This window comes from Neodiprion pinetum, chromosome 2 (genome assembly GCF_021155775.2).
Source record: "Neodiprion pinetum isolate iyNeoPine1 chromosome 2, iyNeoPine1.2, whole genome shotgun sequence".
NCBI lineage: Eukaryota > Metazoa > Arthropoda > Insecta > Hymenoptera > Diprionidae > Neodiprion > Neodiprion pinetum.
This window is the reverse complement of record NC_060233.1, coordinates 36,688,802-36,715,454: the sequence shown is the minus strand read 5'-3', so window position 1 is coordinate 36,715,454 and position 26,653 is coordinate 36,688,802. Positions and strand designations below refer to the sequence as shown.

The 26,653-nt window shown below is 48.8% G+C and overlaps 2 protein-coding genes across 3 annotated transcripts in view; both read left to right on the top strand.

Annotated features, from left to right (window-relative positions):
• The window catches only part of LOC124211880 (protein apterous-like), a 35,490-nt gene extending 22,231 nt beyond the window's left edge, over positions 1-13,259 (top strand). For both annotated transcript variants that reach the window (XM_046611391.2, XM_046611390.2), the window contains exons 4-6: positions 5,503-6,038; positions 9,745-9,965; positions 11,724-13,259. In XM_046611391.2, the coding sequence (XP_046467347.1) occupies positions 5,503-6,038; positions 9,745-9,965; positions 11,724-11,939 (973 nt within the window). In that variant the 3' untranslated portion in view covers positions 11,940-13,259. The remainder of the gene's footprint in view (positions 1-5,502; positions 6,039-9,744; positions 9,966-11,723) is intronic.
• Positions 13,260-13,575: 316 nt separating this feature from the next.
• The window catches only part of LOC124212070 (LIM/homeobox protein Lhx9), a 67,888-nt gene continuing 54,810 nt past the window's right edge, over positions 13,576-26,653 (top strand). The window contains exon 1 of the mRNA XM_046611798.2: positions 13,576-13,698. The gene's annotated coding sequence lies outside the window, so the exon portion shown is untranslated. The remainder of the gene's footprint in view (positions 13,699-26,653) is intronic.

Here is a 26,653-nt window from a genome sequence, read left to right as displayed (position 1 = left end):
CGGATCTGCGGGGGATTAACTTCGCAGCAGAAGCGAGGTGGGTATAATTGAGTCGCAAACTTTGGATCGCATCGCCGTTCCGTAAAAATATTTTTGCCCGGTTCTCCGGGTCCGTTCGTGCACGGCGATACGTTGGCGGAAAATTAAGATTCTACCGGCGACGCTGCAACCCGACACCTCGCAGTATTTCAGAGCCGGCGTCGCGACGCCCCTGCAAACCTCTCACGTTCGTGTTCCGCATGGTTTTACCCACTTGATAACCGGCTGTATGATCCGCGTTCTTGTGTTACAGCACTTTACACCGCTCTGCCTTTTACACACGAAATATACGCGAACATATCGTACATCATCTACTTATACGATTCGCAGTGTTACTGAGCAAAAGGATGAGAATAAAAAAAAAAATAAATAAATAAATAAAACGCGCACAGCTGGGTGTGAAATTATGAAAGAATATATAACGCGCGTGCGCCTCCCGGATCGTAAAAAATCTTGTTACTCCAGAGCTCGGAGATAGGCGTTTCCGCTATTCTTCGAGCGAAATTATATACTGTCTTTTATTGTTCGCTCCTATAAATTAACGCTGAAAGTCATTTCGCAGTTGAGTATCATTACGCTATTTCAGCCTCCGGCGCTACGCAAGGTTGATCTAACGGTGCGCCTCGTGATAAACTAGATCCCAGATATTAAAACGCGCACGCGGTTTTATATTTTACTAATTACTGCTCGAAACGATCAGACGCAATTATCGCCGCTTCTTCAATACCCCCGGAATTTTCAAGCGCAGCCGGATTCCCTGCCAGTGTGGATAACTCCGAGACACAAGTATAATAGAGCTGTGATCCTTGCCGCATCCTGGCACGTTTTCTCCTCGGCCTCTTGCTCTCCGCATAGCTGCACAGGCAAGCCGTCGCGTAACATAATACGCTGCGGTAGCGGTCAGGAACATGCATCATCGGTAGCTGCCGCGGTGTCGCCGTATATCTCTACCCTTATCCCAGATTATGCCTTTTCCTCTTATCCCATACCTGCACGCAGCTCCTCGTGTACGAGTAAATCAACCTTCGCTGAAATTCTCTTCCTCGTTTACATATCCCTTATACGTAGAACGCGGTCAGAGCGACGAGTGTAGGGTGGGAAGAGGTTTTCCTTCTCTTTTTTCTTTTTTCTTTCAAATCTTCGCACTTTCCTGATCTTGCGGGCACGCGCAGCCGGCTCGGAAAACAGGATAAATTTGGTACAGATCGCGTCTGCACGACGGCACAGTTACGTATTAAAATTTGTTTGAAACGTCGGTTCAACCGCTGCCGGACAACCTGATATATTCGTTTGATTTTTCACTCCCGAAGGGTACACGGAGAGATAAAACGATCCTAGCTAGCCCCCCTCCCCTATTCTCCTCTTCGTCCTTTTTCGTCGTTTGGAAGAAGGATTAATTTCCGTTCCTCCGCACAGCCCTAGGCACGCGGGCCGCAGCGCAAGCTCACGTCTGCAGCTGATAAATTTCTACACTCCTAGCCTCGACGCCCGCGGTCCATTGATTGTGTGTCTTAGGGTGGTTGACGCTTCGGCGGAGGCAGGTACCCAACCGATCCCCGGGTCGCGGAGCTGCACCTGAGGGCCGAGTTGCGATAAAGTTTGGTCGGGGACTGAGCGTTTCCTAACCCGGCGAGCGGAGTGATTAGAGCCCGCGCATCGGGGGGCGCGGAGGTCGCGGTCATACGAGAAGAGGGCCGCTTAGCGGGGTGCCATTGTCCCCCGATCTGATAGCGGGCCGGGTAGAGTGGAAGCCATCATTTCTGTTCCAGGCATGATACATCGGGCCCTCGTTGCAGGTGTCGCGCTACAAATGCGGCGCCCTCCTATCTTACAAGATCTACTACATCGAGATATCGTCTTCAGCCTCCTCACGTCCCGCGAGAACGCGTCTATATTTTCGATGCTAGCGCCATTTAATCATCTCCGTATCCCCCCCCCCCCCCCCCCCCCCCTCCCTCCCCTTCACCCCGGCAGCCTCTCTCCACGGTCCAGTTTGACTCGCGCTCTCCGAATCGCCGCAGGCTGCGGGGATGTTTTTACGATTCAGAAGACACTGTCCGTCATCTCTTTCACTAAATTTCGGTGTTCCTCTCCGCGGGGGAGCCGCTACCTCGGGGTCATACTCGGCCCCGCGAGTGTCACCGCATAAACCATTCTTTCGAAAGTATCAAGTTACCGAAGCGCAGGACTCGCAGCCCCCTTCGTCGTTGTTCGTAAAATAATATCATGACCCCTTTCACGGAACCCGCGGGATCGCCGGTACTGCGGCGACAACCGACCGCGAACCGCGGGACCATCGCGGAGGGTTTGTGTCGCCAACCTGTTTGATCCTCCGCTGCAGGACGCTCGGTAATTCTCCTACTACCGGCTCGTCGTTTTACTTTCGTATTGAGTTATATGTACGATACCAGTCGATCCTGATCTCTGGACGTCGATTGCGCGTGGGACGACTCGCTACGCGATCCTCCAGACCACTTCTTCGTCTTCGTCTTCGCCTTCGTCTTCGTCTCGTACCTGTAACTTATTCTTTTCTCGGTACTATGCAATGGAACTTCTGAATAGCACCGTGCAACCGTGCTGCTCGTAAGCAACGAGCGGACGATTACGGGGTAAAAGAATCGCAACGCAAAACATCGACTTGTCATGAGAAATCACCGGTGCAATGCAATATATTGCAACCTTTCTTTCGACCAAACACGTTACACGCTGGTCTGCGCGAGCTCCGGTGAAACAGGATGAGAATGAAGGCCAAGAATTTCTGTCCCGCACTGTCCTACTATCGAAAAAAGAAACTCCTCGAAACTCTAAAACAGAGACGGAATCCGAGCGATGGCACCGATTCCCAACGTACATGGCGCCTCGTAGGTATTACAATGACGTGCATTGGTACCGGACCTTGATGATATTCCGGGGCGTTTCAAGTGGTCGGGTGGAAGCTGCAGTAGGTATGTATAAGGTACACGCGGAGTGGCAAAGAATAATTAGAAGAGAGTGATGGACCGTTGTAGCATTTCTCAAAATAGTTTGGGGTTATTTGTGCGCGTAACAGTGGCTCGTTCGTCATCTTGCCAACGCGACGTATCCTAGGTGTCATTAACATCGGGGCGTTGACTGGCGAGTGCCGAGACTAGAACCGTCAAGTCGTACGCGCCCCGAACCGCGAAGCCAAAGTCTTTCCTCGGGTCGCCGATGACCCGGTAAACCACGATGCTCCGGGCCTCGCAACAACCGTGTGCGAATAGCCAGCGGGTGGTCCTCGTAAAAAATTTAAGGGAATTCTTTTGTCCGAGTTACAAGTTTTCTCGACGTCGGTGTGTATAATACGGGGTAGCTTCATTGTGGCCGCCCTTCGCTTCGCTTATAGTATACACTGTACCTTGTACACACAACTCGGCTGGCTGCCGGGCAAAAGAGGAAGAAAAAATAAAAATACACGTTCATCCCAAAGCACAGAGGGCACCGCGGGCAACCGGTGGTGTACAATGTAACGCGCGTTCTTTTTACGCGTTTGCCCATACCCACCGGTCCCGCAGCTTGCGCATAATAACTCCACGGGAATCTCTGTGGTAAACGGGCTTTCGTCGACGCCGCGCCGGGTAGTCGATGCGTCCCGCAAAATCGGACCCCATTGTCGGACCCTCGGGCCCGTTCGTTAGCACGCGAGCGACGAGGAACGGGGACCGACGCTCGGTGACCTTGTTTGCAAAATTCTTACGGGGGTTTGGTCGGTTCGTTACCGCGGACTGCCCGATAGATCCGATTATATTGGGGGGGGGGGGGGGGGGGGGGGGGGCATACGGGAAGGGAAGTGAATTTGACGGACCGGCTGACAGTCTTGTCCAAAGTCAAGAGGACGAACGTCGAAAAAGTTTAGCGTAATCCCTCCTCGACCTGCGATCTCTTCTACTTTCACGCTCCGGCAAAACCAACCGCGGCTCATTGGAGACGATTTTTTTTTTCTGATCTGCTTTTTGCCTGGGATTAACCGCGCAGATACCCTGAGAAAGGATGCCACACGGTTTTCGGTACCTTCGAGCTTCCCGTTCAGGTCCTTCCTCGAGCGGATCCAGGCTCTTTGCCCCGTGATGGGCAACCTTCCGGTTCGCGTTTTCGTGAGCTGCGGCAGTGCCAGCGGGGTAGTTGGTGCACAGCGTACGTCACAGTTTATAAATAACGTGGTTAATGATCCAACGAGACAAGTCACCGGAAGTCGGACGCGCGCAACACGGTGCAACACACATGCAGCCACGCTGCGCGACGTGCGGTATACGTATAAGCGATCGTAGCCGCGCATATGGAACCCCATGGATGCGGCTTGGCATATTAGAGCGAGTCGATCCATCAGCCGCGGTGTTATCCATAAGGATGCGGAAATCGCGTGCGTGCGCGAGTAATCGCTGCGAGCCTAGCTGCCATAATTGGCAATTTGCATTTTTGAATTTTCACATAGGTGCATCCTGGCGCGCCTGGAGGACGGATAATCACGAGCACGTGTAATCGCCATAGGCCGGATACCTGCTCGTCTTACACCCAACGTACGATGGTACATATTCGATTCCTCCTCGAATCGCAAAAGCCGACGTGCTGCGCCCCTCTTTCACCGCGGTGGAGTTCAACGAATCGCTGGATAGCCGTCCTTCCCCTGTACCAACGACCGCAAAAACCCCGACATATTCCCCGCCCTGAAACTCCACGTTATACCTGCGTAATATAGAACAGCTGGTGCGGGTAAGACCGGCAACACGCGAGTGCACGACTGCACCGCAACATTGCGCCGCATCGACCGGAAAGTTTGCGCCGCGCATAGGCATGGGATAGGCGCGGGATTAGGCACGGGTACGACGTCGCGGGAGGCAATAACTCGCGGTCCCGATAACGGCGTCGAACAAAACGCATATTTGCGCTGTTCCACGTCCTCGCAACTCCCTCAAGTTTTCTCCCCGCGTTGCGCCGCCGCGGTTCGTGCCGCAAGCTGCATGCCTGCAGCATGGACTCGGAAAAGGTGGGAGCGGTCCCGCCGGCGGATATCAGCCAGATAGGTGGAGACGATGTATCGGGTATAATGGAGACCGTAGCTGCCGCAGGTATAGGCTGCCGCTAATGCAGTAGCGATGTCGTGCCCGATGGTATAGAGATCGGTCGCATCTGTAGCTCGAGGGACCGGTCGGTGGACCCCGGGCACCCTCGAGGACGACGGGCTCCCAGGCTTCTGGCTATCTACAAATTTTAATGAAATTCAATCAGATACAGAAGTCGCGCGAAAATCGAGCCCCTGCAGGCCTGCATGGGAACGACGAGTCCTGGCTCCGCACACACACACACACACACACGCGCGCGCGCCTATACGTATATATGGGATGCGTTTACACTCGCGTGGTGAAAAAACCATGATAAGGAGTGAAGAAATGCCGAGGGACGTTGAGCGCCATTGACCATAACGCGGCTCTGTCTTTTTTGTTACAGAATGTTCGGAGGAATGAAGCGATGCGCTCGGTGCCAGGCCGCCATCCTCGCCTCGGAGCTGGTGATGCGAGCCCGCGAGCTCGTCTTCCACGTCCGATGTTTCTGCTGCGCGATATGCACCATCCCCCTGACGAAGGGCGACCACTTCGGGATGCGAGACGGCGTCGTCCTCTGTCGGCTCCACTACGAGATGGGCGCGGAGTTACATCCGGCCCAGAGTCCCCCGGTCCCCGCCTACCCTCCGGGGCCTCACTACCCCGGGCAGCCCTTCCCCTCTCCGGAGTTCCTCAACCACCACCCTCACGGCCCGCACCCCGGGCACCCCGGCCACCCTGGACACCCCCATCACTCGATGCACCCCCACGCCAGTCCCGTTCCTCTCCAGCCGCAAACGCCGTCGGGGCCCGACGGAGCTGGTTCGTCGCCCAAGGTTCCGTACTTCAACGGAGCTGCGAGCGGCGTGCCGCCTCCGAGGCAGAAGGGGAGGCCCAGGAAGCGGAAGCCGAAGGACCTCGAAGCCATGACGGCCAGCCTGGGTGAGTGTACGATGCGTTTTGAAACTCGATGTCGGTAACTACCGCTTAAAATCGGAATGTAACGGAGGATGGAGGATGGAGGATATACTTTGGTTCGAGACCTTCCTCCGTTTACACAAAAGAGATTCACCTTCCTCCTCGCGGCGCGGTTTGGGTTTTTCTGTCCTCGAGGCTCCGCGAGCGCTCGCAACGGCCGGCTATCGCATCTTCCGCGGGGTTCTTATGCTACGCTTATACTCTTCGATCGAACCCGTCGAGCGGGACGTAATTTTTTGGTCTAGTGAACCCGGTTGGTGGTCGCCTTTAATGCGTACAGATTGTACATGTATACTCTGCCTCCGGTCGTTTTACCTTCGCGGGTAATCCCGAACGTAACGTCGATTCGGTCGATTGTCTATCGTCGCCCTACGGTCGCGTGGCTGGCCGGAGGGGAAAATAGACGAAATGAAAATAAAATAAATTTCATCGATATACTGCTAAAAAATATCGACGGACCATCGGACGTGACGTCACGCTCCGTTCGCTCCGCATCCGGCCGCACGTACTTCTATCGAACACACACACGTATATAGGTATAACATGTACCAAAGTGTATCGTTTGAAAAGTAGGGAGATAAAAAAACGGCAAAAACCGCAGAGCGGTGAGATACTCGGGTCGGGTGTCAGGTAAAATGCAACCCGGAGCTTCGGTATCGCGCTTTAAGCAGCCGTGACTCGGCTCAGACTCGATTAAATCTTGGCATTGAAGTGCGAAGGGGCGTTTACGACATTCGACCATAAGATCGCCGTCGTCCTTCTGCGTTCGAGGAGCAGGTCCGAATGAGATGTGCGAATTTTTTTACGCTCCCGAACTTGCGCGTTAGAAGAAAACTTGCACGCGACCTGCAAAGGCCGAGTCGCTTTAACCCCGCGTCAGGTATATGGTTGTAAACTGATACGTACACCAACACGGATTCCCAGAAATCGTTCGAGCGCGAAGTTGCCGCTGGATGCTTAGTGCCCGCAATGCTGGTCGATCCAAGCTTGTAGGTGTTCCTGTTTACAACAAAGTTCGGTACCGGTTAAGGATTTCCGAGGTTTACTGCGTCGGCATAAAAGCCGGCCGACTGCGGCCACCTTTCGGTGGTATAATAAAAATCTGAACTCCTCGTGAGAAACTTCGAATTCACGCCGGTCGCAACACTACCATGAGAGTGCCGCGCGGCTCCGAGGCATTCGAGTCTTTCGAAAAAGGACTCGCAAGAGGATCGGCGGTCCCCCGTCCTCCTCTCTCCCTTCTGCATCCACAGTTTTCGCGTCCACTCCACCGGGATACGCCCCGGCCTGGAAGAGTCGTTGTCCAGGTTCCTGGATTATACCTTGGTCGCCGTGCGCAAAGTGGCCTCCCTCGATGGCAATCGGGTAGCGTACAAGAGGCTCTTGGCCGGGAACACCGGTACCACATTTTACGCCGCGGGAACGTCGCGGGAGCCAAGATCAGGCCCAAGCGAGCGACCGAGGCCCGAGGACCGAAAGACCGGTAAAACCACACGCCGGGTTCGGATCAAGTGATTTATTGATGCGTGGGCGTAAGGCGTTTGCCACCGAACCCTGATAAAATTTGTCGCGGCGACATAAATTTACGCATGACCAGGGCCGTCGCGCGAGTCCCTCAACGTATTTCAGGACACGTCTTTGTACGGGAAAACGAGGAGCAACCGAGATCAACCGACGCTTTAACACCCTCTCACCTTCGGTGCGTACACGAGTAGATACACGGTGCACCTTGCCTATTCACTAGAATTATGGTCGTGTAGACCATCGGCTAGTGGATGGTAATTCGGACCGTACACCGCACTCGATGTGTTCGACATCGACTCTTGTCTAAGTTTTTCTTATCTTTTACCGTCGTGTTTGATCATCTGCTTTTTGTGTGTAACGGCCGGCGATCGCTGCTACGTGTCTGAACAGGCTCGGAAGACCGCGCCTACCGCAATATGCGCAATCACTGAATTTGTAATAAATGCATTCCAGTCCACTCTCCATGTACGTCTGAAACTAGAACGAGTTTCTTTTCACCCAAAAGTAACTTCCGTAGAGGTCGTAAAACGGTCCCGGATATCAGCTCGATATCAACTCGTTTCAATCGAACGATTACTCTGGAAACCGGCATCTCTAATTCCAACTTTCTGCCTAACGTTCACAACTGCAGATTTTCGGATATACAAGTGTAGGAATCCAAAAATGGTGAACGTAGATTTTTTCCCCGTCGCGGGGATAATTTAATTAAAACATTCAGATAAATTTGCGGTTTCAACGTCGGTATTCTCTTATCGTAACGACGTTTTTTCATAACGACGGTATTTCAGATCTGCACTTAAGAAAGTATGGCAAACTCGTGCAATTATGAAAACGGGATGACGCGATACAATTCAATTCTAATCCGTTTAGTATTATAGTACTCGGAGCAGGAAACATTGTCCGCTACAGTTTGCGAGCTGATCAATGCAAAGTCCTTTCTCCGATACGCTCGTTTGATTATTGCCACACGTGCCTCTCCATAGGCACGCGTAATTACCACGAGGCAAACCTTAATTGCTCGCGACTGGTTTCTGCTCGACTGCAGAGGCCAAGGTCTTCCATGGTCAGACATACTATCAATGAACGCGAGGATCTATTCTCACGCGCCGCGTAAAGACTGTACATTGTCACTTGGAGAGTTGAAAAAGGTTTGGAAAGCTTTCAAAAGCTTTTAAAATCTTTCTTGATCCTCTTTTTCGATTTTCCGAAGCGGAGGGGGATAAAAACTTATCCACCGATCCGAAACTGATCCGAACGAAAGAGAAACGGACATTGACGTATGATCGATATTATTTAGGAACGAGGGGCGTTTTGCAGTTTCTTTTGCTTCTCGTAACTGACACGATTTCCGACATCTCATATTCGACTGTTATCTCGACGGGTCGAGTATCTCGTTTGGCTCGGGAACCGGGTACACGTCTCGCAGACCGGCGTCCTCAAAATCAGGTACCGACTTTTAGAATCCAGCGTGGGTGGAGTTATACGGCGTATCGGATTCTTATCGCGAGAGATCTGGTTTAATATGCAAATGCGAACCGGTCTACAGCGTATAAACTTGTGTCGCATCGAAACGGGCGAAGCCCCGGCAGCCCGATCGAAGGGCCAAGTTAATTGTGCGGCATCCATTAGCCGGGTATATAACGCTGTTCCGAATCGGACGTTACACAGTGGCGGGATCCCCACTGGGCGAGACGATGTAGCCATCAGTATCGACCGCTTTACTCTTATATTCCCGGTACGGTCTTCGGGGCGGTTGGTCGATGGAGTCATCGGTCAGTAATTACGAGCTAGTTCTCCTCTCAGTTGCGAGCTGGCGAAGCGACGCTGATACCTGGCCGGTTGCACGCGGGACCGAAGCGAGCTTGCTCTAGCAATGCCCGATGCGTATCATAGCTCATTAGCCCACCGAGTGCAAACGAGAGACCCGCGGCAGCAGCCGATAGCCGGTCCTACGTGGCTGTGCCGGGAGTAAGAACCCGCGAGGATAGCGGTAGCGCAGTCAGATATACACGTGCAATTACAACTCTATGCAGCAAATAGTTACCGGGCACGATACTTGTGCATACGAATCGATCGAAGATCGTGTCTCCGCGTGTATTCTCACGCGATTAATTCACCACCGTCCTTCTTCGTTTCTCATTTTCAGACCTCAACTCCACCGACTATCTGGACATGCCATTCGGGCGAGGAGGTCCAGGAACGCCGGGGATGCCCGGATCCAACAGCAGGACGAAGCGGATGAGGACAAGCTTCAAGCACCATCAGCTGAGGACGATGAAGAGCTACTTCGCGATAAATCATAATCCGGACGCGAAGGACCTGAAGCAGCTCTCCCAGAAGACCGGCCTGCCGAAGAGAGTACTACAGGTGAGAATTAAATCGCGTCTCCCACGGCCAATTAGAGAGAGGCGGAATCCCCGGGGTTCACCGCGACCCCGGCGTGTAACCTTAATTAATCGCGGCAATATTTCGGGTGAGATGAACTGCACGCGTCGAGAGAGGGAAACCGCGGCTCCTGAGCTCGTGGCCAAGATGGATGGGACTCTGGGATTTTCTTTTCAAAGCGGCACTATAAAAATATTCACATCTCCGTCTCCTAAGTATACTCCTTCCAATTAGTGCGTTCTAGTCGGCGGGCAAACGTTCGGTTAGAAGAGTCCGCGATATTTCCGTCGACGCCCGCAGCCGCTTCTACGTACCCGAGAGAAGCGCTCCGTCAGCCGGGACACCGTGTCGCGTCTCCTCCTCGCCCTAGCCCTCGAGCTTTCTCTCTTCTCTCTTTTCCCCCCTTTTTCATTTTCATTTTCGTCTCGTTGCGCTCCGTCCTTCGCAAAGGTTGCACGCACGTCTATAAAGAGGTGTACGTGCGAGCTGTAAAGTACGACTTTCATGCGTCGCGCGACAATTACACGCTAGGCTACAGCCTCTTTGCGGATAGCGCCGCGCGTAATGTTCGCGCGCATTCGCGCGCGGGCGCAACACGTCCGAAACTGCGAGGGGTGGAGGACAGGGAAAGAGGGAAAGAGGGAATGAGAGAAAGAGAGAAAGCGAGAAAGAGAGAACTCCGGTTGACTCGATCGCTCTTGTATAGGTATACGTTACGTACGCACGTGCGACTGTAGCAACCAGCCCGAGTTGTTACAAGTTATCTCGGAGATAAGCGGTGGGAGGAGAACGCCATCTTCTCCACTTCCTTCCACCGTTGAACGCCAGGAACCGGGCACCGAGAAACCGTCAACCACCGAACCGCAGTAGTCCGTGACTTGATTGCAGTCGGAAGCTCGCGAGTTCTGTAAATGTCGGGCTGTACGCGTTTTTTTTTTTTTTAATTTTAAATTTTTGTTGTTTTTTTAGATGCTCTGCATCAACCGTCAAACTTCGCGCGTACCGCGGGTAGCAAAAAGGTCGTTGCTAATCAATATCAAAAAATTTGTCCAAGTGAATTGCACGATGATTGAAAGCTTTTTCCGTAAACGTGACTGCACGAATTACATACGCGCCTAGCTTTTGCAGAGTAGGAAATAGTAATTAAAAACATATTCCGATGAGTGGCATGAGAGAATGATAAAAACACAGGCATCCTTTACATATTTTGTTCAAGCTCCTCGGTCAAACCGTCCCTGCAGTTTCCCACGAGGCAAGCAGGATAATGTATACCGCACGCGGTTACATGCACGTATATATTTTTGCTAACGGCACTCGAGCACCGTCGAGTGTGTATATCTCGGGTACGGGGAGGAAAAAGAAGTGCGAGGGAGGAGAGAGAAGAGAGAAAGAGAGAGAGAGAAGAGCTCTATTGTACTCGGCGTAGCTCGGCGGCTTGGCGCCGCGCCATCTTGCCCGATATTGATCGCGGCCCTCGCGAATACTGAGCTCTGAGCCGACCACTCGACTCTTCCCTTCGCGACTCCTACGTCGCGGGCAAACCGCGAGGCGATTTCATTCCTGGGGTCGCGGGGGAGTTAAAGCGCCGTTCCCGAAGGAGGAGACTGTCTCCAAGATGGCGACGCGGCGTCCGTTCGCGTTCCTTTGTTGCCTCGACGCCGTCGTCCGACTCCGTCCGATCGGTGATGCGGCAAGTGGAGGCCCTCGATGTAACCGAGATTTTCCTCGTGTCTGTTTCAGGTCTGGTTTCAAAACGCCCGCGCAAAATGGCGACGCATGGTGCTGAAGCAGGAGGGAAAGTCAGACAAGTGCGGCGGGGGCGTCGACGGCGGGTCTCTCGGAGACCTCGAGCTTTACGGTAGCAGCGGAGGCAGCGGAGGACCGCCGATGAGCCCTCCGTTCATGCTGGGAGGACCTCACAGTCCTGCATCCTTGGCCTCGCTGGACTGCGCGTGATGGGCACGCTATTTACACGAGGGCGGATCGCGTCTGCTAACGTGGAGAAACAACCGCGCCACAGCTTGTTGGCGGAGGAACACCCGCGTGAGGAACACCGCGAGGTGGCTTCCTGTCGTTTCTTTCCTATCTACGATAGATACCGTGTTCGATCAACGGCTCGAGTAAGGGAGAAGGAGGCAAAAAGATAAACAAAGAGAGGGAGATGGGAAATGAAAGACAAGACACTACGGGGAATGAGAAAGAAACGGAGACGCGGAGAGGCACACGGCGAGATATAGTAAACCGATTTCATAACGAGATATAACCATTTGTATATTATATTGTACCATCGTATGACGCGTTATGTAATGTACGAGTATATGTATAATAATATGATGTAGAGGTGCCGTGACGACCAAGACTGTACATTACAATACGATACTTGAGGATTAAGGTAACTGTGTAATTATCTTTTTTTTAGATCGTTTCATTGTAATTTTTTTTTTGTTTGTTTGTTTTGTTTTTTTTTGTCTATTTTTTCCTTATTTAGGTAGTTATTTTCTTGTTCGTACGCGTACACGCAATTTGTGAATATTTATTTAGACAGTGAGGCAGGAAGAGAAGGAACGGGTTAAAGAAAGAGAAGTGGTAAGAAAAAGAATGTAAAAATCATTTATAGGCTTATATATGATATATAAATATATATTATATATAATAATATTACCACTTAAGATATTGACGAAGTAATGATGAATATTGTTGTATTGTTTAGGTATATGTGTCGGAGATGAATATATAGATGTATATATATTTATATATTCGCAGTGTACTGTACAGTTGACAAGCGTGTGAAAGAACTCCAGTACGTATAATTATATATATTTATTAAAGAAATCGCATAATGAAAAGTGTAGTCGCGGGAGTTTTTTCTTCTCTCTAATATTCTTATTTAATTTTATCCTGATTCTCAAACCTTTCAATTTTTGAATCAAAATTTCATCATGCATCTACTGTTCGGATTTATATCGTTATTATGACGAACGTTCGGAGCAATACGGAACTTGCTCAGAAGATGTACGATGAATGAACAAATAAATAAACAAATGAATAAATGAAAAATTCATTATCACAGAGAGCACAAAACTCTTCGAGGTATACAATATATATGTAAATAATAATGACGAAACGTTCCTGAATTTTCTTAAGCACCGCTAAGCTCTAGGTCTGTATTGTATTACGATACTAGCATTACTAAAATTAATAATGATAATTATTATCCTTGTAACACACCGGAACGATTATCTGACTTTACAAGATGATTTTTTTCATTAAATATATTTTACAGTATTTCTTGAGTTTTGCAATTTTCCGCCCCACACGTCCAACTTTACATCCTTTCATCGTCCTTGCTTGACTCTAAAATCAACCCTTTCATACGCACGATCTAATTTTGGCAGCGATAACGATACTTGTGATCAAATTAGTCTCAAAGTGTTTACATCAGTTCCATGCAAACCCCATTCTTCCTGGCGGCTGTATGCTTGTTTGTTTTGATCGTTCATCCTCGTTCGTACTCGGGCCAATCCAGTAGCTCGTAGCCAGCGAACAGATTTCGACGATCAGTCAGTCGTGTGCCGGCATTCGGGGATTGAGGTGCTCTCGACGAAAAGTGACCGAGTTTCCGTGCTAGTTATTAAACGTGCAGCGCAGTGGATGCCAGCAGCTTCCGTCGATCAGCGGATCTCGGGGCAGAGTCGTAATATTCACCACAACAAAGGTAAACAGCTTCTCCCCTTTCATTCTCAACACTTTTAGAATACCACCTGATTTGTCATCGGCTGCAATTATACATACCGATCTCGTGCTGTTATCTTTTATTTCTCGCCTAGTTATAACCTCGAGGAAATTCTCTCACCGGTACGCAAATCGCTTCGATGATTTCCTACACATTAATCTTGTCAATTTGAATCGTTCGACATACGCGCACACCGGTTCGCGTATCGAGTGTCCGGATAAGGTCATGGCTCGCTTGGAACGCATCTAAACGCGGCGTGTAGAATGCTTTATTGGGATTCCGAGTTAATGTCCGAGGACGTACGTTACGTACAGGTTGCAGGTATACACGAATCTGCGATTTGCTTTGCGCTATAACAATCCAACAAACTCTGGGTCTCGAAGAAACAAACGTCTGCGAAATGCGATCGTCTTAATTAGCCACCACCTACCGCGGAGTTAGCACCGATCAATTTGTCCACGGTACGATCCTTCGGAACCGCGGATTCCGTAACGCAGCTACCGTTGTCAATAATTATCGTTTCTTTGCGCCGACCGGTAACGCGGACTTCGGAATCGGTTCCGCACCCAGTAACGTTTATTCGCGTCTAACAGCGATGGGTAATTTCCCACAAGTGAAACCCGACCCGGGATCTCATAAAATTCTTTAACCGGGACGAAGAAGTTCCGAGGAGGAAAAATTCCACCCATTGGCCGGAAAAATGCCGCGTGATGAGTGCGGCTGGACCGTTTCAGCCTGCAACCGTTGAAGCTTCGTTTTCCGGTTTCGTTTTCTACGTCACGATCACCGCCTGCTCACGGTGTGTAATTATGAACATAAAAAGGCAGTCTATCGGCGCAGTTTATTAAAACATGGCGTCGACTCCGGCGCCGGTTGTCACATTACCGACGACTCGACCCGACATCGATCATTTTCCTTATCGAACTCCTCGCCAAGTGTCTCCTCGATTGTTCCTGGACGAGGAGCCGGTATCGTCGAGCGAAGATCTGTACAGATCCTTGGCTGCCTTCGACACGCCTCATTGGCCCCGAGAGTAAACGATCGCTGTATTTGACCGGAGTGGTTTGTTTGGTGTCTCCGCTCAGCTGCGCCTTCCGATCTTCCTTCCTCTCTCTCTCTCTCCCTGACTCCGCTTTTAACTATTCATCCGAGGCTGGCAGGCTGTCTCCGATCGAGACTCGATCTCGAACGATCGGCCCGCTTCTTCGGGAACTTTATTGAACGATATTCGACGACCCGGTTCGAAGCGACGGCCTGGAAACCGTGGGCCATTTTTCTCACGGGTTATTTATCGCTTCATTAATATAATGGCGCACCAGGTGACGTTTGCTCTCGACGTCGCGGAGCTGTCGCGGTACACAGGCGCCTCTGAAAATATCGTTGTCAATCCTCCGAGTCCGGAGTGAGAAAACGGTGCTTCGAACATCCGCGGTTGCATCAACGCCGGATATTGCGAAAATCTTATTTCATTTTTATTTATTTATTTATTTATTTTTCTTTGTCATCGAAATTGAGACACGCGGCAGATCGTTAGCGTCGTTAACGCGTTTTCACTTGACAGGGTGACGATGCGTCGGAGAGTGAGACACGTTTTTACAGAAACTACACACGGAAAACGAAAAATTGTGGTGAGTCAGGTTTTGCGAAATGAAATTCCAGCGATCGCGTCTTGCTTACACTCGAGACATTTACGTCTCGGAAAAATCACCGTTCGAGTTATACCGTGAAACCTTACACTTGCCTGAGATCACTGTACGGTCTTCCTACAAGATGGACAGAACGATTAATCTTGCACTGGCTGGCCATGTATAGATACGATGATTTCCATTTACTCTTATAATGGTATATTCAATAGATACCTTTTCCACATGCGTATCCTCACATGTGTAGTCGACTTTGCGTTTACTTCCATCTTATTTTATACTCACTGTCAATATCGTACTTTTATCCCAGAACTTCTGTTGGCAAAGAGCTGATCAGACTTCGTCTAAATTTCTTTTTCGGTAAAGCCGGGAAAAGTGGGGAAAAATTTGATTCTCGGGTGAACTTGAAGCTTCAGCCGTCACGGCGACGATCCAATGTTCACGGGTGATCGGGACAGAGGGTCGCTTGACAAACAGCCGCGAATTCCTGACGGTAGGGCGGATAGAACGGCCAGGGTGGGACACGAGCTAATTGGTGTTTCGCGGCTCGGTTCATGGACGCGTGAAATAAAAAAGTGAAATGAAAAGAGGACAAATAGATGAAGGCGAAGATGGCGAGAGAGAGCGGCGATCTCGGTTAGGAGGATGGAAAATACATCCAGATATTTGAATATATCTACGGACGGGCGACAGTGAGTGATGCTGCACCTGCTGCCACGAATCACCTTAATAGTCCCGCGATGTCGGAGGCTGCGTCGTCGCTGCGCAACTCGCTCCTACGTTCATCTGTATTTGCGGTATTGTACGCATGTAGCGACGTGCGCACGAGGACTCGGACTAGGTGCAGACCAAACGGAAATTAGCAATTCTGGTTGACGTTGTTGAAACACACTTACGATTAGCTGCCGTAGCATTGATCCAGGAAATTCAAACGTCGGGGCTGCGATTCATTGATTGAAAGATGAATTAGAAACGAACGTCAAGGATTGTTGTTCAAAAGTGATCAGAATCACGCAGAATCAGTGATTTCATTTTCCAAAGACATACACAGGCACATATATCTTATAACGTGGTATATTTTTCGCCAGATATTGTAACAAGTTTTTTTTTTTTTTTCAACTCTGTTACTTCGCGGCCTCATTCAACGGTCATAAATTGCACTTGACGCGTTGTCAGAAGTTATTATTTTCCTTCTCCTTATCCGTGATAACGTGAACTAAATAAGAATTTGCGGATGCTGTGGCGAGAGTGAGTGGGTGGGAGAAGGAAAGAGAAATTTGCCGCAAAATTCTAACTTCCTCTCCGCAGCTGAGGATACAGTTTAGACGGCTCGTGGGGCGTTTTGACGGATTGTAGGTGCCGCGAGCAAAAGAGTTCACGTGCTAGCGGCGAGGACACACGCTCTTATTGTGTCGGCTGGATATGTGCGGCATACGGCGAAGCGTACACGGAGCGTTTAGGCTTCAGAGCTGTGCAAGAAGGAGAGAGAGAGAGAGAGAGAGAAAGAGAGAGATCAACCCTGTACGATTGCGGCAGCAAACTTGGCGGGCGGGATTTGAAAGGGGCTGAGCCGCTTTCGCAGTTTCTTTCGGCCAGATTGATCCTCCCCGCAGATCTTGGCCCCGTTTCAAACTCTCCCAAGAGTACAGAGGTCGTTTGCCGTCATCTGGCCACGGCGATAACCGCAATCTGCAGTGCGCGCCTTTGGCCACAACTCAACCTTCAAATGGAACATACACGTGTAACGTATCGAGATTCTTCCTACGGTCGAGTGGCGGTTAGATATTGGACCGCTCGTAAACGCCCCGTTACGTCTTCGTAGTAGCCAACGATTAATGAAACCGTTCCCGCGAACGCTGGATCGCCGATGGCGATCGACGCGACTCGATTTTAGGCACCAGCTGTAATTGATTCAAGTTCGAATTCGAATTAGAATCATTGCCGTTGCCGATGCTATTACAGGCACGCGGCACGGTGAAGAGAGAAATGTGAGGAAAAATTATACTCCCCGACTCCTCTCGGATCAGCCGATTTGAATTCGGTTTTACGCCGAATTTGAAGAGCGCAGCTTTTCTACGCCTCCGAGGCGGCCGATCACTCCGGCTTCGCTTAATCTTTACTGCGCCTCGTGCCGCGTGCGTGGACCAAGAAAGCGGCGCGTACCCGCGGTGACTCTTTATTATTTTCACAGCTTGCAATAAAAAAGCCATGATTCGATCGTAAATTGTTTCAGACCGCGTAATAATTTTATTTATACCAGCCGCGTTATTTGAATATCAAAGAATCCCGCCGGGTCGGCCCGTATAAGCACTCAAATGCAACTGTATCATAATGTCGAAAGCTATACAAGCCGAAAATATAAGCCGCCGCTTAATACCGACGCTGCTGCCGAGTTGTTTATTTACTGCATTACTACACCGAGGGACACCCTGTTCTCCGCGATCACCAATCCCGTTACGATCAAGAAGCCGAACCGCTTTCCTTTCTCGCTTCCGCCTCCCTGTAGCCTCGTTTTTCTCAAAATTATACAATAAATCAACTTTTTGCTAATTTTTCCTATCAAATTTCGTCATTTTCCAAGAAGATTTTCAAACTGACAACGCTAGGGTGTCGAAACAGCGTTCAATAACGGCTGCTCGATCGCCAACGACAACGTAGTACAACGTAGTGCAAGTAATTTATCGCTAACGAGCTGCTTATTAGCTAATTAATTATCGATAATTATTATAAGGAATTGTTCGCGGATTGTTCGCCCGTTAACGCTGATCGCGCCAACGCTGCAAACCCCGTCGTCTTCCGACAAGAATTATAAGAGTGCCTGGTGAGCTTGTCGTAAAATTATGTCCACGATCCCATAATTATTACCTGTATACATACACATCTGTTAGCAAAGGCTGCGACATCATTAGGGCCACCAAAGGCGAGGGTTCATCCACTCAGAAAAAGGTGACGCCATGATTACAACATTTCATGATTACTTACGTTTTTGCGTGATTACGAGAGATTATCTGACAAATAAATTTTACTTTGATTAAAATTTTTTTTTTCATGTTGTCCTCTGAGATATTACACGATGATTATTCGATCGGATGACCCCTCGAACAAAAATTTTCAACTGCGATTCCAGTTGATGTGAGATAATTTTAAACTATCCGATGTCTGATAACGTTTTATATTCTTCTGCCGAATTTATTTAGTTTTATTTCAAAGCAGCGAGATTTCACGTGTTGGAACTGCGAAGTACGTATACCTACGACTGAACTTGAATTTCGGAGTTATACTCGAAAGGGAATCGCGTGACACGATTCACGCGTCGGTTTGCGTGGATGAATAATTTATCAGCTACAAGCCTCGCCCGTTATCTACAGAATTAGGAAGGCACGTTGATCGCGTGTTCGTTGGGTGGGTGGTGGTGACGTCGAAGACGTACGAGAAACCCCGCGTCAGCTGACGCCTCCGTTAGCTATCGACGCGACAATATAACGGACGTGCAAGTTAAACACGCAACAATTGGCGTGATTGCCGGAGCAATCGCTGAGGAAATGTCACCACTATAGATTTGCCTATTCCGACATCAGTTATTTTTTTTTCTTCAACTTTGCTCTTTTCAGTGTCCATGAAATTAATCGCGATGTTGAGTTTTTTTGCCGCTGCACGGAGCACCGAAATTTAGCGAAGCATGTTTGTCTGTCTCCAAAATAAATCGATGTTTTTAATCACTCGGTTCCAATCTATAATCGATAAATCACACTTTCGCAATTTTTTTCGCTCCCCCCTCAGGTGTACTGAGAAATTCAAATCCCGCGAGGGGATAAAGTTTGCGCATGCGCACAATATACATGCACGTAACGGTTATACGGGGCTGTTGAATTAACATCATTAATCCTTATTTCGGTCTTATTGGGCACCAAACGCCGTACTCTTGATCTAACTCATTTTAAACCAATGAGAATACAGAAAGAAATGTTGAAAAAAATGGAAAAAGAAAAAACTTATCTTTTCGATTTCCTTGGAATTTATAACAGTTTTCCATTTTTAGTATTTTAATTTTTTTCCTCAAAATAACCTGTATATTCCTTTAAACAACAATGTGAAGGCTCTCTGGTAATTTTTACAAATTTAAACAACCGACAGCTTACTCGCGATATCCATTTCAGTTGTTGGGCTATGACACGTCCCAGTATGCCAGCTATTAAGTTATGCCGAGGAAGTGTACCACTTAAGGGTTAACAGAAACTGACAAATTTCTACCTTGCATGTAATGTCATTTTGATAGATATAGTATAATTGTTCATCTTTAAAATGTACAGTAACAATCTAAATTTTTATACCACGATCACGCATCGGTAAAATTCAAATGGTTCTAGGTGAGATTTTCGGGTAGGGGGTAAGTATTCCAAAAATCAGAGTCGCGTGTCTCATAAACGGTCCCTATGATCGAAATACAATCGCTATAATGATAATTACACCGCTGAAACGACGAGACACTTGAATTACGTATCGAAAAGGTAAAACGGATCATCCCTGTATCGCTCTTCGGTCGCGGACTTGTCGGAAAAAAGGCGAAACTATAAGTGGAGGAAAAAAAAAAGGGTATCGAAAATCATCGCTCGGTTCAGGAGACAACAAACCGGCGGTCCTCGGCCTGATCGCGGGGGGGCCTCTGCACGCCGGGCGGGTGAATTTAAATTAATTAATGGCTGGTCCAGGATAAGACTCATCGGCCGTTAATTGGCAGCTTATAGACCCGTCCTCGTTAGCTGCAGACACTGTATCTACACGGAACTCTACACGTGTTTTCATGTACGTTTTCATCCGGCGCATCCCATATAGGTATAGGAGAGAAAGCCCATTAGCACAGGTGCGCGTCGGTGACTCGTCACGCTGTGTGTTCGGCGATACGAAACGGTTCACTGAACTGTAAGCCGTTTGATGACATAATCTCGGGGGGTTGAAGGGCCTGCCTATAACGACGCTGTACGATCGCACCTCGCGTCGTCCTCGAAGCGTCCCCGACAAATGGGCCTCTCCCGCTTCCGACGGTGGTCCACGATTTCGGAAACTTGCAGCCCACGACTACTTACTGGTATACATTAATCGACTTCGATTGCCGATCTAATTATGGGTTTCTATGAATGTATGGTATGGATAAAAAAGGTTGGTGGTAATTTTACGGAGGCTCCTCCACAGGCGCCGATATACAACGACCTCTTCTTTCCTCTGCATATACGTATATACGTCTCGCAGGTCTCAAATACGGCAACAAATCATGCTCGCTTACGATTAACGAGTTTCTGAGATGATTTATAGTTGCCGGTACTGGCGGAACTAATCTCTATTTGTTTATTTCCTTCAAGTTTATTTATTGTCAGTAATGGTGTGGTGGATTTCGTTTTCTCTTACGGGTTGATTTAAAGTTTAGAATATCGATAGCTTCGCGTCGGAAGAGCTGGATAATTTATCGCGGGAGGCTAGATCGCAAATCCGAAATATCTACGTCCCGTGATCCGTGGCTCCACCCAAGGCGTCTTTCGCCGTTTGATCAACGCCCGCAATTGTCCAAACCTCGTTGATCCCAGAACGCGGAATCATGTTCAGCCTTCCTGCAGCGGAATTGTGAGAATAACAGTTGCAGGCCGGGATGAATCACCGATGACTATGGGGAACGGCATTGTAATCTCGTGTCAATCTTTCGGGGCCATCTTTAGCGGGATGGAAATCCTGCAGCGGTAGTCTGGGCCGTGTTCCCAACTCCCACAACCCGGGATTGGCGTGGGCCACGAGACAATCGCCACCCACGAGCGATTCTCTCTCTTAACTTTACAGGGAGATCAAAGATTGACATTTTTTACCCATCGCAAGAATACTGTAGCCAATTAATTGCGCCTCGGCGACGACGAGGATTATTCAACCGGGCCCATGATAATGACCCATGAATACCCGGTGACGACCCTTAGGTTCTCTTCCCTGCAGCGCAGGGAATGACGAGCACCGTACGAGTATCCTCATTTTTATCCAGACGCTGGTGAGAAGTCCCAATGGCAATTGGCTCGCGGATTGAGAAATAATCGAGAAATCGAGCGGCAGGAAAGTAATCTTCGCTGAATTTTCGGCTAATACCAGTGACTCTGGCTGCTTACAGCGACGCGAGGCGAATGAGAGCCAGCTCGCATCTGGGCGCCAGCTTGACGTGACCAACCGACTTCTGGTCACCGTCTGACGCGGCGTTGTTTCGCAGGGCTGATACGCGCCCGAGCCATGGATATTAATGTACTATTCCGAAAACTAATGATGCCCCTCGTCCGTTGTTCTGGTCTGCTTCCAGCGCGTTAGCCTTTTTCTTTGAGACCGTTGTGCGCTCCGACGGGGAGCGAAGAACTAACGCGCCACGGTATTTTTAAGCCCTCCGTTACATCGAAGTTGCACGAGGTCCCCGGAGCGTGCGATGCACGCGATTGTTTCTTACCGCAGAATCGACTATACGGATACACGCGCGTACGTACACACATGCGTGGAAGTGCCGGAAACGACGGACACGTATCGCGTTTTTTCTTTCCCCCGGTCAATTTAACACCGGATAATTTATTCTCACGGATGCGATTGAGATTTCAACAGTTCCGAATGGTATCCCTTAACGAACCACCGGGTAATAACTATCAAATGCGTTAATTCTATCTTATGGGCCAGAGGCCCACGGGGGACCGTGAAACGACCGGTAAACCTGCGGCTAATACTGGACCATCAAACACGTGTGCTCAACACAAACCGTTACGAAAGCTCGTTGATTATCAATCTTATGATCAACGATACACTTGCCGCTGATGCTGCGGGCTGATCACGGAGACATCGCGTCCTTTGACTCTCTTTGCATGGGTCCGATACGACCAAAAGACTACATGGATGATCACAACCGACGTTTGGTCAGAAGAGACGTGTGATGTGACATGTGTAATCGCGGTGCGCTTTGTGCGTTTAAACATTCGTTACGACTTCCGTAAACCGTTTATGACATTTCTAAGACCATTGATCATTGATCGAATAACAAGGACAATCTTTATGGCAACTATTAAGTTTCTGATTCACCAATCACAGACTTTTATGAGTTTTCAAGAATCATCGAGTAGTCGATAATTTTGTGACCAAAAGGTTTGGGGTTTTTTTTTGAGAAAAGAAGAAAGCCTCCAGCGAGAAATTTGCTCAGAGGGTAAATCGAAGACTCTGAAAAGTTACAACAAAATTAAATCAGTCCCATATATCTCGGCTGCAGCAACATGCGTGTTTAACGAAAACTTGCTATGCAAGAAAGATTTCACAGATTTGAAGATAGAGAAAATCGTGTCGTATCCGTCGGAACAAACTTTTACATTTATACATACACTGTATGTTTAATTTCACGCACACACGCATGCACGCATAATTTCATCACGAAAAAATTGCCGCGGCGAATTTAACGATAAGAATCAGATCGGTGTAGGGTGGGGGGGGGGACTATACCTACGGCCAGTTGAAATTGTCAGGGCGTACAACGTCGCGGTGTAACTTCCCGGTGCACCGCAACGGGCGATAACGTTTCGGTAATGGCAGATCGCAACACGGAAGGATCCGGTCGAGGACTTTCCCGTAGAATTGCGTGTGTGGTCCCTCCCGTTCTCGGATCCCCCTTCCGGGGCGAATGCTGGTCCCTCTTTCCCGCCACGTCTCTGTGTTGCGGATTCGTTTCCTTCCGCGGTCGCCGCCTCCGCTGCGCTGAAAGAACGTCGCGATGATTGATGACTCCTGGGGGCCTGGCTCTCGGGAAACTGACACGCCGCCACGTATCGTTTCCTTCCTTGGGGAGGCTTGGGATCTCGTTTCTCGAAGACGTCTTGCGGCCATTCTAGATTGCGACCACGGCTCCTCCTTGTCGCGTAAAGTGCAGGGCCGGCGAACCGCTCGTCTAGTCGACCAGCCGGTTTTTATGAATTACGAATGATCAATCTCACGGATCTATGTTCCACTACGTGCCGTACGCGTCATTGTATATCAGTTTTTGCACTGCAGCCGGCTGCAGCCTTCACTCCGTCATTTCGACGTTCCCTTTCTTTCCACCAGCTTCCGCACTGATCCAACAAATTTTGACCAGCGCTTTATTACAGGATAAAAATTTCAGATCTGTATGTAATTTGGACATGCTATAGTGCACACTGACGCGTGAAGATCCGTCAATTTTTAGGCCGTTAATTAGGCCTTGCCGTCTATTACGAATAACAGGTTCACCAATTTTGTCTCGTTTTCGAATTCTCAGCACTTCCTGTCGCCGGGGAAAAAATACGACCTAATGTGTTTTTAATGTAAAAGAGTCTGATCTCTCCGAATGTGTAATCCATCTCAACGTAGTTCCTCTGCAGAAACTCGAAACAAAATTCAAAAAAACACGTTCTTTTGAAATTCACAGATCCGTACACGGAGAGGTTTTAAAAAATGAATTGTTTTTAATTTTTTTATGTGAAAATGAGACTTTCTCTAGTATACCCTGCATCTGCAGCGATTCGCGAATATTATATAATTCAGCACTGTAGTTACCCAGAATTAAGGAGAGCGACAGAGAGAGGGGGTGGAAACGAAGGGAAGGCTGCGAAACCGCGAAGTTGACGTTCGGTGTCCCGCGGTGGGGTTCGCGATACCCGCAAGACGCGGATTATGCACCGCAGGGCGCTTGTTGCCCGCCAACTTACAAACCTCCTTACAGATCGTTACTTCCTCGACAAGGCCCACACATAAATCGGCGCGCTGCAACTTCAACGGGGAAACTTACGCCTGGTGGCCACCCGGAGGTCAGGGGCCACCGTAAATATAGTATACGCGAGGACACCTGCTGCGCCACTCGGGTCCCAACCCCTGCTTGACGCTCGAGAGATTTCTCTAACCCCGATCACCGGATCGTCCACCTTATTCGTTCCTTCGATTAACTCGATCCCTGAATTACGAGCGTCCAGGTCCAGGTATGCTCATCTTCTACTCGGAGATCGTGTAAAATTTGCAGCTCTGGATTTCAACTTCTTTTCCACTTCTGTATCGGCGTAGTCTTCCATAATTTTTATTTTTTATTTTTTTTTTCATCTCTTTAATAGTCCAATCGCGTTGTATAAATATTTTTTGCTCGTACGATCAAAAATTGTTCGATTTTATCGCGTGACGATTTTACGAGGAAATCATAAAATTTTCATACATATTTATCGCTACGTGATTAAAATTTTTTTTTTAAACATTATGATTAGGTAATTAATAAGAATTTAAATAAGCAACTTTTCAACATTTCACCTCGTGTAAAAAAATTCACGAAACTCGTAGGCAGGTCGTAAATTAATTTCGAGCGGTGGTCGAAACAGCTTTAGCGACAGAGTCGATCGTCAATTACTGCTGAATTACACGCACATAATCCTTTTTGTAACAGAAATTAAAAATAGTGAATATTATTACTAGAGATAGTAAAACAGTGGAGAAACTTGGTACTCTGGAAGGCTGCGGATTCGGTGCCGAATGGATGCACGCATATTCCGTTATATACGCACGTGTGTGAATAACTTGAGATTTTCGTACTTGATTTTCTTTTTCAATCATTCCACTTTTACTAGTCTCATTATTAATTCACTAATAAAGAACATTATTTACGGTGCGTGCCTTTGGCACGGCGCGTCCTCGGGTCAAGGATCAAATCAATTATAGCTCGAGCATAAACAAGCTGCGGTATAGTCCACTATTGGATCGGCGCAGACATCGCCGTCTCTCACGCACAGCACACCGAGCGTAGATGATACACGTACTCGAAGATATCCACGTATGTATATAAATTACTCGACGTACACGTAAGCCGCACGAATAACTAACGTGCGGCCTAAGGCGAAACTTAACCGACGTGTCGATATGTAACGCGGCGTCCAAAGTCCGTTCGGCGATAGTCACGACTCCCCCGTGTGATCTTGTTCGCGAAATAATACGTATGTAATATTCCCTCTGCCTGTTTACGCGACGCTGACAAACTCCCATGATTATAATGCCGATTGGCCAGCGCGGCCATCTTTCGGAGATTATTATTAGTCCGCGCGTCCGAGGCCTCCGCGAAGCGAGGCAAGCTTTGAAGAATTTTTTTATTCATCACCGTTACGGATAATCGACTCGACCTGGGAGAGAAGGAAATATCTCGGACATCTGAGAGAATCGTTCGCTTCTCGTTAGAAACTATAATGCAACCTGCAACGCGCTGCATCCGAGTTCTGGCGTGATCAATGCCAGGGATGCTTTCTCGGGCAATCGCGTGCTCGGATACACTAATCCGGACCCGGAGACCAGCGAACTCTGGTTCTTTCCGACTTGGCGCTTCGGGCCCCAGCCCATCACCTCCAGGGAGCCATAACTTAGATAGTAATTAACAAGTTGAATCAATAGCGGAGGCTAAAAAGTTGTTGCCGCTCTTGGCTCTCGGCTGGAAGATTACACGGGTCCTATTGAAGACCATAAGTATGCAGGTGGCGTAAAACAGGCGTCTATTTGTTACTTTTATTTATAGTGCGTACGCGTATGCTGACTCCGATTTAATGTAGAATTCAACCGGTAAATCATTTGCCTCTGATCCCGCCGACCAAACTGGGAAAACACGTGTTCTCCGCTGGAGGTGGTCCTCTCTCTCTCTCTCTCTCTCTCTCTCTCTCTCTCTATCTCTCCGCCCGCGGTTCATTTCTCCTGGCTCGTTCTAATCCTTTGACATGGGTCGTGATTCATTGCTTAATTTTTAATTTCCAATTCCTTCATTTTACCCTACCGTACTATACGATACCACGCGCTGAAAGGCACACGGTTCGCCGGTGGTGAATGTCTTCGGGGAAACGGAACATACGGAAAACTTTGATATTCTATGTAGTTCTCGAGGAGGATCATTTCTGTCAACGCGATACTTGGATATCAGCCAATTCATGGCAATAAGTTTTTCCGGCGAAAACAGAAGCGAAATTACAAGCATTCTTACTCCAAAGTTTCGAAGATGAACGTTCTTTGATGTCGACTGCAAAGTCGGAGGAAATGGCGCCAAGGGTACGTCGATATTCCGCACAGAGGAAGCCATAAAGTATCCGCGATTCCGTTTCTTCGGACGAGATAGACCAAAAGATACCGGCTCGAGGCGAATACCATCGGAAAGTTCTGAGTGAACCGGAGCCAAAACGATCTCACCCTGGGAAACCGACATTACTCAGTGGCGTTCGGGCGTGATGTTTGTAGCATGAAATATAGGAGCAGCATGTTTCTGTCACACGGATGAA